Raw genomic sequence first — 12,611 nt, forward strand, 5'->3', positions numbered from 1 at the left:
AATTCATCATCATTTTGGTCGTAATTGATACATTATGGAAGTGTGTAGGACAAAGTGGCCATTGCCCATTCTTCTCGGCTTTAGAGACACTAAAGGTCTGTAAAGAAAGCAGGGATATAGGCAAAGAGTGCACTCCAATGCATGAAAAATCCTCCACTTGAACCTGGACCAACAATAAAGATAGAAAGATAAGCAACAACTCCACCCAACACTTTAAAAACTCTGTCATAAAACTGTGCCAAGATAAAGTATAACTGTAAATACCAATAAACAGCCAGCCTATATATTATATTTTGTGTTATATGTCAATATATAAAGGCATCATACTTCTATAATCCTTGTGTATATTAATAAATTGTATTATGCTGTTCCTTAATAGTGTGCCTCAATTACCTTGATATAGGTCTAAAGGCTGGAGACCCTCATCCTACAAAGGAGAGAGGCAAAGGAAAATAAAGTAGAAGCCTTGCTGAATTATATGTATAATTATCGCTATTGCAGAAGGCAGAACTGATAATTAATAACCAACTTCGTTCACTTTGTATATTTAAATTGGCTGTTCCTGGGTAGGCAAGTTGAAGTTTCTTTTTTAGTTTACTGTTCAATATGAATGTACTGTATATAACAACAACATTAATTTCAATAGCGCATTTCCGTACTAGCTCAAAGTGCTTTACAAAATGTTATAGAAAAAATTGCAAATAAAAATAATAAATTAGAAATAAGGAGGTATATGAATAAATAAATGAAATGCTAAAAATGTACATAAATCAATTAAAACTTGCACCGTACAGATAAGCAAGTAACAGAGTCCTTATTCATGGATAAAATTGGTAATTTTTTTTTCTTCAGATCTCTAATAATTACAACAATAAGCCCAGTGCTGTGGTTAGATGGCCAGGAAAGACAACAAAATAAAAATTCCAACCATTGAGATGCTGGAAAAAAGAACCTGCAGGGTTTCTGAAACTACTTGCTACCTTTGTTGTAATGACTGGGCACTTGCCAACCATAGGAACTTTTTTTCTGGAACCAGGGACTTTTGTAGCATTCCAACCACAGGAACTCGTTAGTACCAGAACTGTAGTTCCTGGTACTTTTTTTTGTTGTTCCTACTCCAGAGTATGTACTTTTCATTTAACTAGGTGATGTTGTGAGTGGGGCTCAGGAGATGAATTGTGCCGATTTGGTTGACCAGAACAACTGTTGCCAACTTAAAAATCTGATATCTAGTTTGATGTCTGTTTTGTGGTGGAAACACAACACATAAAAGTCGCCAGTTGGTTCCTGATAACAAAGTTCCTGTGGTGGGAAAATGCGTTATGATTTTGAGAAGCATTAGTCTTGGGTGCACAAAATGAAAGCTGCGTCATGAGTATAAAATGACTCCGTAATAAACTGCTTACACTAAGGGTATAAAGAGACCCATCTTCTCAGCAGATTTCTCCCAAATGTAAAGTTACCTTTGTGATGTTACACTTGTTAATTACAGATTATTATTTTGTGAATTCCTATAAAACCAGTCTTTGTTCTGTTATTTTCAGGTTACCTCACATAATTGATCAGAGAGAAAGTACAGATAAAGAAAAAAAAAAAGATCACTTAAAAAGACAGTGTAAAGGATTCCAGGAGAGCAAGGTGGAACAAGCTGATAAACAGCAAACATTTAATTCTAGTTAATTCTTGGGATATCATAATAGAATTGCAATAAGCAAACAATGGAAAACAGACGGTGGAATTCGAGAACCTCCGTTCAACAATTTGTGTAGAATAGCAGAGAAGAATTTTAAAAGTTAACTGAAAGATGTGTGGATTTTTCCTTCAAATCTACAGCTGTGATCTTTTCCTGGAAAAGAGTGACTTGCTTTATTTTTATAAGGAGTATAGAGATGTTGAAATTGAGAAGTTAAAGTACATCATTGTTTTTATTCATGAGTGAGGCTAGAGTATATCATAAGAATGATCAGCATATTTGCAGTAACATTAATTTTGCAAGTGTTGTACTATCCTGTAGTGGTAAAGCAGGAGCCAAGTATCCCAATTCATTTTTGGTCGATCTATTATATTTCCTTATCTTCACTTATGGTCCTGAGCTCTGGGTAGTACTAAAACAATAAAATCATAAGTTGCCAAAATATTTTCGTTTACAGAATTGTTACACTGACTATTTTGGAGAGACTGAAGAGCACAGCAGTAAAGGAGTTTTTTTTTTAAAGTAGAACGAATTGCTTCTCTAGATAAACAAAATTAATTTCATTTAGTTAGCTTTGCCTGTACTGTAGTTAGAATGCCTCCTGTGTACCTCAAGCAGACAGTGCGACAGGCATGGCCCACTGGCAGAAGACACAGAACATGTCGGGAATATTATATTTTTGTCTTACTATGGAGCATTCTGAGAATTCCACATAATGAGCTGTGGGCTTTTGCTGAATTACTAGAAATGTGCTGCCAACAGCAAAAGTGCTCAAGAAACCTTTTTAAAGATAGATATATAAATAGATACTTTGTTAATCCTCAAGAGGAAATTCACATACTCCAGCAGTAGCATGCTGATAAAAAGCAGTGCAAATTTTTAAAAAAAAGTAAAGCAAATTATTCACAAGATGTGTGAGAGAAATTTATAGAAAGTTAAGGAAATTTTATAATGTATGAAGTATGTCAAATCTGTAATTGGAAAAAGAGGAAAGAGAATTACCTTCAAGTTTACAAGCCAACTTTCATGAGATAGATACTTTATTAATCCTAAGGGGAAATTCACACACTGATAAAAAACAATACTAAATGTAAAAGTGATAAAAATGCAGGTAAAACAGACAATAACTTTGTATAATGTTAACGTTTACCAGCTCCCCCGGGGTGGAACTGAAGAGTCGCATGGTGTGGGGGAGGAACGATCTCCTCAGTCTGTCAGTGGAGCAGGACAGTGACAGCAGTCTATCGCTGAAGCTGCTCCTCTGTCTGGAGATAATACTGCTCAGTGGATGCAGTGGATTCTCTATGATTGACAGGAGCCTGCTCAGCACCTGTCGCTCTGCCACAGATGTCAAACTGTCCAGCTCCGTGCCTCCCTTCCTCACCAATTTGTCCAGGTGTGAGGCATCCCTCTTCTTTATGCTGCCTCCCTAGCACACCACCGCATAGAAGAGGGCGCTCGCCACAACCACCAGATAGAACATCTGCAGCATCTTATTGCAGATGTTGAAAGACGCCAGCCTTCTAAGGAAGTATAGTCGGCTCTCTCCTCTCTTGCACAGAGCATCAGTATTGGCAGTCTAGTCCAATTTATCATCCAGCTGCACTCCCAGGTATTTATAGGTCTGCACCCTCTGCACACAGTCACCTCTGATGATCACGGGGTCCATGAGGGGCCTGGTCCTCCTAAAATCCACCACCAGCTCATTGGTTTTACTGGTGTTCAGTTTTAGGTGGTTTGAATCGCACCATTCAACAAAGTCCTTCATTAGGTTCCTCCTGCCCACTACTGATGCAGCCCACGATAGTAATGTGGTCAGCAAACTTTAACACGTGGCAGGACTCCAAGTTGTATTGGAAGTCTGATGTATATAGGCTGAACAGGACCGGAGAAAGCACAGTCCCCTGCGGTGCTCCTGTGTTGCTGACCAGAATGTCAGACCTGCTGTTCCGAACATACTGAGGTCTGTCTGTGAGATAGTCCATGATCCATGCCACCAGGTATGAATCTACTCCCATCTCTGTCAGTTTGTCCCTAAGGAGCAGAGGTTGGATGGTGTTGAAGGCGCTAGAGAAGTCCAGAAACATAATTCTTACAGCACCACTGCCTCTGTCCAAGTAGGAGAGGGATCGGTGTAGCATAGAGGATGATACGGTTTAAGATTGCAGTCATATCTTAATTCATTTTAAAGGTTAGAGATATGAATGAAATTTTTACAAACTAATCTGTTTAAAGCATTATAATGTATATAATGAGAATGAAAGGCATTTTGCAAAAAACAAATTTAAAAGATTTAAATACTAAAACTTCAAACCTTATGTCATTGTTATGAATTAATAAATACCAAAATAATTCGTAATATATTAATTTAGGCAAACTCATCAAAGCTGCTTTTGTAAACACATATTTTTCAAATTAGCCTTGTCTGAAAATTTGTCAGATTTGTGACAGTTGCTATTGTGAGACACAAACTGGCTAATATCAGCCGAGTAATAATCCTGATGCTTTAATTTTCCAAACTCGTACCTCCTTTTTTAAAAATATCCCTTTATAAAGCTACCTTTGTTAAATCACACATGTTAATTTAAGATTGCTATTTGAGAATCCCTATAAAAAAGCTTTTGTTCTGTTGTTTTCAGGTTACCTGACATAATTTATTAGACTTCGCCATTGCTCATGCCTTTCTATTCTTTTAATTGTACTGACTGAAAGTGTGGAAATAAGTTATAATGGGAGTCAGCATTGTGTTCATTCCTGTGTCATTCAAATACATAGTATGTGTCATATGGTCATTGCTAAAATTTTAGATGTTATACTAATAAACATTTCTTTGTTTTCAAAAAAACCCAATGAACATTACAAATTTTGTGTCTGCTGATTTTGTTTTTTGCAATTAAATACGTAGTTTCAGTAACCCTCCTAATTGATATTCAGTCATTCAGTCAGTCATTTTCCATCCCGTTATGTCCTAACACAGGGTCACGGGGATCTGCTAGAGCCAATCCCAGCCAACTCAGGGTCCAAGGCAGGAACAAATCCCGGTAAATCCACTGCAGGACATACACACCCACACTCCAAGCACACACAAGGGACAATTTTTAGGATCGCCAATGCACCAAATCTGCATGTCTTTGGACTGTAGGAGGAAACCGGAGCACCCAGAGGAAACCCAAGTAGACACGGGGAGAACATGCAAACTCTATGTGGGGAGGACCCGGGAAGCGAACCCAGGTCTCCTTACTGCAAGGCAGCAGCACTACCACCGTGCTGCCTCGCCCCTAATTGAAATAATGCACTTCTTTTTAACAATTACACTTTATAAGACTACAGAGATTTGCCTTTTGCTTCAAAACATTAACCACTGTGAAATCAGAAATACAAGAAGGTCAACACCCCAGACCTCATCTTTGACAAGGAAAATCTGGCCACCCCGATTGATAAATTTGCCTACTTTGGCATGTGTTAGGTGAGGTTAGCATTTAAAACATGCAGTATTCACACCAGCACTAAGCAAAATGTGAGCTGCCCCCAGCACAGCAGATGTTGACCCTGTCCACAAGAGGGCAAGTTGATATGCATATGAAGGAAAAAAAAAAAAACAGCAGTACAAAAACTAATCACTATTGTTCAACTGCCTAGCAAGCATATACTGTACATCACAATGCCTGGAATGAGTCATTTGAAGATTCACTTAGTGATTCACTTAACAAAATAAATAAAAGAGAATACAAAAGAGATGCACTTATACAATGAAACAGTATCGATTATAATGTTGATGATAAATTATAATAGCAAAGTAACTATCGTATATATAAACTATACAGTCATATGAACAAGTCTGGGATCCCCTCTCAGTCTGCATAATAATGAAAAAGATAACAGTGGTATGTCTTTCATTTCCTAGGAACATCTGAGTATTGGGGTGTTTTCTGAACAAAGATTTTTAGTGAAGCAGTATTTAGTTGTATGAAATTCAATCAAATGTGAAAAACTGGCTGTGCAAAAATTTGGGTAACCATGTAATTTTGCTGATTTGAATACATGTAACTGCTCAATACTGATTACTTGCAACTCATTAAGCCTTGAACTTCATAGACAGGTATGTCCAATCATGAGAAAAGGTATTTAAGGTGGTCAATTGCAAGTTGTGCTTCCATTTGACTCTCCTCTGAAAAGTGACAGCATGAAATCCTCAAAGCAACTCTCAATAGATCCGAAAACAAAGATTGTTCAGTATGTTGGTTTAGGGGAAGGCTACAAAAAGCTATCTCAGAGGTTTAAACTGTCAGTTTCAACTGTAAGGAATGTAATCAGGAAATGGAAGGCCACGGGCACAGTTGCTGTTAAACCCAGGTCTGGCAGGCCAAGAAAAATACAGGAGCGGCATATGCGCAGGACTGTGAGAATGGTTACAGACAACCCACAGATCACCTCCAAAGACCTGCAAGAACATCTTGCTGCAGATGGTGTATCTGTGCATTGTTCTACAATTCAGCGCAATTTGCACCAAGAACATCTGTATGGCAGGGTGATGAGAAAGTAGCCCATTCTGCACTCACGCCACAAACAGAGTCGCTTGTTGTATGCAAATGCTCGTTTAGACAAGCCAGATTCATTTTGGAACAAAGTGCTTTGGACTGATGAGACAAAAATTGAATGATGTGGTCATAACAAAAAACGCTTTGCATGCTGGAAGAAGAATACCGCACTCCAAGAAAAACACCAGCTACCTACTGTCAAATTTGGTGGCGGTTCCATCATGCTGTGTGGCTAGTTCAGGGACTAGAGCCCTTGTTAAAGTCGAGGGTTGTATTAATTCAACCCAATATCAACAAATTCTTCAGCATAATGTACAAGCATCAGGCACAAAGTTGAAGTTATGCAGGGGCTGAATATTCCAACAAGTCCCAATAACCCAAAACACAGTTCGAAATTTACAAAGGCATTCATGCAGCGGGAGAACTACAATATTCTGGAATGGCCGTCACAGTTCCCTGACTTGAATATCATCGAAAATCTATGGGATGATTTGAAGCAGGCTGTCCATGCTCGGCAGCCATCAAATTTAACTGAACTGGAGAGATTTTGAATGAAGGAATGGTCAAAAATCCCTCCATCCAGAATCCAGACACTCATCAAAAGCTATAGGAGGTGTCTAGAGGCTGTTATATTTGCAAAAGGAGGCTCAACTAAGTATTGATGTAATATCTCTGTTGGGGTACCCAGTTTTATGCGCCTGTCTAATTTTGTTATGATGCATATTGCATATTTTCTGTTAATCCAATAAACTTAATGTCACTGCTGAAATACTACTGTTTCCATAAGGCATGCCATATATATTAAAAGGAAGTTGCTACTTTGAAAGCTCGGCCAATGATAAACAAAAATCCAAAGAGTTAAGAAGGGTTCCCAAACTTTTTCATATGACTGTATATATGTAGTTTCTTTATTTTTTCATGAATTTTCTCAAACATTCATCTTGGTCTGACAGCCCACTCCCAGCCACAAGAATAAAATGTAATTACCCATCTCTGTTCACTTCTCTCAAATTTTAGTTCCGCATAACAAGAATACTGATACTAAAGATACTGAAAATGCAGACAGACTTCTTACAGTACAGGCAAGATCAAAAAAACCATGTTCAAATAGTATAGCATTTTTAAATAGTGATGTTTTCATGTATGAATGTGTGTGTGCGCGTGCGCGAGAAAGGCAGAGACAAATTCGATCTTATGCAAGTGGTTACTGGAATACAAAATAAACACTTTTGTAAAGATATAATGAAACAAGTGTGATTTTATTCAAGAATAAAACTGAATAACAAAAATTTAAAGTGACAACAAAATACCGCAAAGACATGATTTACCAGTGTTTATGTGTCAGCTGTGGTCCTTGCTGCTGCTGTGAAAAGAATGGAGAATAACTGCATCAACTCAGAGATGGAGAGGCAATTTTGTTGTACCATGTGAAAGTCACTGACAGAGTAGAACTGAATAATAAAAAAGAAAAAAACGAGCACCAGCCTTTACAAATAGCCAAAATTCACTCTGGGTTTTACAGACTGAAATCAAATGTATATTTTTATTATATTATAGCAATAATAATAGCAGCAGCTCAAAACTTGGAGCACCGAGACTCCAACCCGGTACCTTTGGGTTAGAAGGCAGCAGTTCTTACCTCTGCACCATTCAAGAATACATATCATCTTTCTGTCAATTGACATTCGAACTTGGGTTTTTAACTCATTGACGGCAACATGTAAATGGAATGTTTTTTTTTTCTTTGGTTATATTCTTGAATAAAAGAACACATGTTTATTCAATATTTGGACCAATTATACACTTCACATCATTATTAGTATCACATGGAAAAAGTTTCTGCTTTAGGTATGTGTTCAGCATTTCCTATCATCCTACATTTACCCAGATCTTTTTAAACACGGTACACACATGAAATGCATGTATTCCAAAAAATGATACACTGTATTATTTACCCAGTACAACTCCATATAGCTCACACAGATAAGGAGCCTTGAGCTCCGAGAGCTTTTTGCCGGGGTTGGGGGAGGGTGGTAGGGATGGGACAGCAGGCTGCTTGGTGCTTGTGCTGATCGACACATTTACATTAACAAAAGACGCTGATGGAGAGGTGTGAACGGATTTAAGGTGGGCCAGGATTGCAATTTTTTCATAGGCTTCAGGGATTCTAGTGTTAAAAAGATGTACAGTATTGCATGTGACTTAGACAGTTTTCTGTCTGACATTGCTGACTCAATAATGAGTCTGTTGTCATTCCCAATTGTATACAACCACCCTAATTTTATTGTTTGGAAATCCATGAGAAAATTACCTAATATATGATAGATTAATGGGTATGATTTGATAGTTGTCATTTGATATACTGTACTCAATGGACCAAGATGTAAATAACTATAATAATGATAAAGGTTATAAATAAATATTTACTTTATCACTAACCTGTTATCTCTGCCTTAGGCTTTTCAACATGATATCAAGACAAATGCAGCAGATGTATCTGAAGTCATTGCATCAGTGAAGGCATTCTTATCAGAGAATGGTGATTTTTTGCCACTTACGGAGCATAGAGAAATGGAAAAGAAGTTGGAACAAGCAGAGAAACAGTATGCAGAACTTGTCAATTGCATTAACACCACCCAGCAGATTATTGATTCTGCTGTTGCAACCGCTCAACAGAATGAATCCCAGAAGGTATAAATACTTATTTTCTTTTGCCTGTAATGCATTTATATTTACGTATTTAAGCTTTATCCAAACACCACTAGATTTCATTTGGCAGAAATTGAACATATTAGGAATGACCTGAACTTGAATAAATTCAGTTTATTATAAATTCAGTTTAGTGCGGCACGGTGGCGCAGTGGTAGCGCTGCTGCCTCGCAGTTAGGAGACCTGGGTTCGCTTCCCGGGTCCTCCCTGCGTGGAGTTTGCATGTTCTCCCGTGTCTCGCGTGGGTTTCCTCCGGGCGCTCCGGTTTCCTCCCACGGTCCAAGGACATGCAGGTTAGGTGGATTGGCGATTCTAAATTGGCCCTAGTGTGTGCTTGGTGTGTGGGTGTGTTTGTGTGTGTCCTGTGGTGGGTTGGCACCCTGCCCAGGATTGGTTCCTGCCTTGTGCCCTGTGTTGCCTGGGATTGGCTCCAGCAGACCCCCGTGACCCAGTGGTTGGATTCAGCGGGTTGGAAAATGGATGGATGGATAAATTCAGTTTATTAAGGGAATATTCTACCCAAAAATTGTGTATTTTGTATCTGTTGTTACTGTGTTTTGTTTGTATTAATGGCCAAGAAGCATTTTTAATTTCATGTTTTCATGGAGAGCACACATAGAAAAGTTACTGATGCAATTGGCTTCAGTGGGCACAGAGGTTGCAGCCTTTATATATTTATTTTTACAACTGTGTTGTAAAACACTCATGACAATCACAAAACAATTATATTGTCGATCATGTTACATTATTATTAAAATGTTTCCTTTTCTTTTTCATTACTTCTTTAACACACTACTTCTCCGCTGCGAAGCGCGGGTATTTTGCTAGTGTATTATATTTCTGGAAGAGCATTTATTGGTTCTCAGCTCTCCTGCACACACATCCTTCTCCTCTGACTAAAGACAAAATCAAACCTGTTTGGTTTTATCATAATGATTTGCAGATTAGTTTGTTTGAATCATTGGGTGTGCCACATTAGGTGATCAGCTTCACAGGAGTGTGTCACTGACTGCTTACAACTGCTGTAAATGAAGCCTATGACAGAAAATCGCTGAGAAAGTTTTTGAAATTTGACGTAGACTTTACAGAAATAATTTTGCAGATTTTTTCCACAGAGTTTGCCTTGAACTAGAATTAAGTCCAGAACTCTGCTGCTGTAAGACAATAATGCTAACCACTGGGCTGTCTGTTATATACTCAGCTACTCATAGTATGGAATATCCATTTATTACCTAGAGTAGATCTTCCAACTCCTAGTCTGATTTGTAAGAGTCAGAGATTGTCCCTATAGCACTTGACATAAGAAATGATTGATGGATCCATCATGCCTTGTTACCACAGTGCAGGCTGGTGGTGGTGCTGTAATGGTGTGGGGGATGTTTTCTTGGCACACTTTAGGCCCCTTAGTGCCAGTTTGGCATCGTTTAAATGCCACGGGCTACCTGAGCATTGTTTCTGACCATCATCCTCTGATGGCTACTTCCAGCAGGATAATGCACCATGTCACAAAGCTCGAATCATTTCAAATTGGTTTCTTGAACATGACAGTGATTTCACTGTACTAAAATGGCCCCCACAGTCACCAGATCTCAACCCAATAGAGCATCTTTGAGATGTGGTGGAACGGGAGCTTCGTGCCCTGGATATGCATCCCACAAATCTCCATCAACTGCAAGATGCTGTCCTATCAATATGGGCCAACATTTCTAAAGAATGCTTTCAGCACCTTGTTGAATCAATGCCACGTAGAATTAAGGCAGTTCTAAAGGCGAAAGGGGGTCAAACACCATATTAGTATGGTGTTCCTAATAATCCTTTAGGTGAGTGTATATCTATATATATCTATATCTTTCTCTCTCTCCCTCTCTCTCTCTCTCTCTCTTTATATATATATATATATATATATATATATATATATATACACATACACATACATACTGTACATACATACAAGCACACATTATATATATATTTATATATCTATATATCTATATATCTATATATATATATATATATATATATATATATATATATATCTATACTAATAAAAGGCAAAGCCCTCACTCACTGACTGACTCATCACTAATTCTCCAACTTCCCGTGTAGGTAGAAGGCTGAAATTTGGCAGGCTCAATCCTTACAACTTACTTACAAAAGTTGGGCAGGTTTCATTTCGAAATTCTACGCCTAATGGTCATAACTGGAAGGTATTTTTCTCCATTAACTGTAATGGAGTTGAGCTGGAAAGACGTGGGGGGCGGAGTTTCATGTGACATCATCACGCCTCCCACGTAATCACGTGAACTGACTGTCAATGCAGTACGTAGAAAACCAGGAAGACCTCCAAAAAGCGCTTAAGAAAACATGCATTATATAATTGAGAAGGCACCGAAACAATAAGAAGTGAGCGAGTGACATATACTACCATATTCATGAGTGCTGCTACCTCGGAAAGAAAGCAAGGTGTAAACCTAAACGTTAAATTAAGTTCATAGACAGGCTACCGCTGGCGTTTCACATGTCCACGGGTAATGCAGGATACAAGTTTAATGAGAGGACGCAGGATATAAACGAGAGTTTTGATCACTTTGTAACTAAGTTAAAATTGTAGGTGAAGGGGTGTGCTTATGCAAATTCTGAGAGACTGTGTTTGTGGGGGATTGACGGTTAAGGCGGGTGGGGGAGTCACGTCATCATCTTCCCTCCCATTTACCTCATTTCGCTCTGAGCTGAGCTCCGCGGCTAACGCCGTCTTCCGAAGCAACTTCCTCACACTGCCACCAAATACTCACAGAAAAATCCACAAGTTAATACACACGCTGTCTCTATAGTTTCTCCACACTGAATCCTCCAGGCACTACTTACAAAAGGTTACATTGACAATCGTGTTACGTTATTTTTAAAATGTTTCCTTTTCTTAGCACAAGCACAGCTGAGAAGCTTCGATGCATGTGCTCTATAACGCGTTATATGCATTTAATTACACTTTGCATTACAAGCAAAGGGGAGCTTTTGTCAATGCATGATTTCCTGGTACACCGATTACATTGATCAGCGCATCCCGATTCATTTTACCCTCGCACCACCTTAGTTTGAGAAGAAGTATGAAAAATATGAGGTTAACACAGAAAAACAGATCACCAATTCAAGCTTTATGAATAATCGATTCGCCATCAATAATTGTTTTGGTAAAGCCATCCTCCTTCCATTTTATAATTTTTCTGCCACTAGCCATGATTAAATGAACGGTGAAAAAGTAAGAGCAAAGCGAGGGTGACTTATTTAGGCAGGAATATATATGACAGCAACACTCATGACAATGTCAAATCATGTTACGTTATTATTAAAAGGTTTCCTTTTCTTTTCATTACTTCTTTAACACACTACTTCTCCGCTGCGAGGCGCTGGTATTTTGCTATATATATAATATATGAATTACCTCCAAAGAGCTGAGACTTTTGATATCATGAACGTGTGTACAAAAGGGGTCTCCTGCCCAGCAAAAGTCGAGCAGCCAGCGTGCGTGAGACGCTGACTGCGCTTCTGCCTTAAGTCAAAGTGAGCGCTTTTAATTTTTCTCTCCCTCCCCCTGTGCTATAGCCCAGACAAGTGCAAACACGGGACCCCTTTTCTACACCATGGCAAAATAATATTAAGACGATTCACACTTT

At 38.6% G+C, this 12,611-nt stretch overlaps 1 protein-coding gene across 4 annotated transcripts in view; it reads left to right on the forward strand.

The window, feature by feature from the left end:
- macf1a (microtubule actin crosslinking factor 1a) overlaps positions 1-12,611 on the forward strand; it is an 826,555-nt gene that overhangs the window by 482,895 nt on the left and 331,049 nt on the right. For all 4 annotated transcript variants that reach the window (XM_039739817.1, XM_039739818.1, XM_039739819.1 and 1 more), the window contains one exon: positions 8,689-8,922. In XM_039739817.1, the coding sequence (XP_039595751.1) occupies positions 8,689-8,922 (234 nt within the window). The remainder of the gene's footprint in view (positions 1-8,688; positions 8,923-12,611) is intronic.

Source organism: Polypterus senegalus, chromosome 17, assembly GCF_016835505.1.
Source record: "Polypterus senegalus isolate Bchr_013 chromosome 17, ASM1683550v1, whole genome shotgun sequence".
Lineage (NCBI taxonomy): Eukaryota > Metazoa > Chordata > Cladistia > Polypteriformes > Polypteridae > Polypterus > Polypterus senegalus.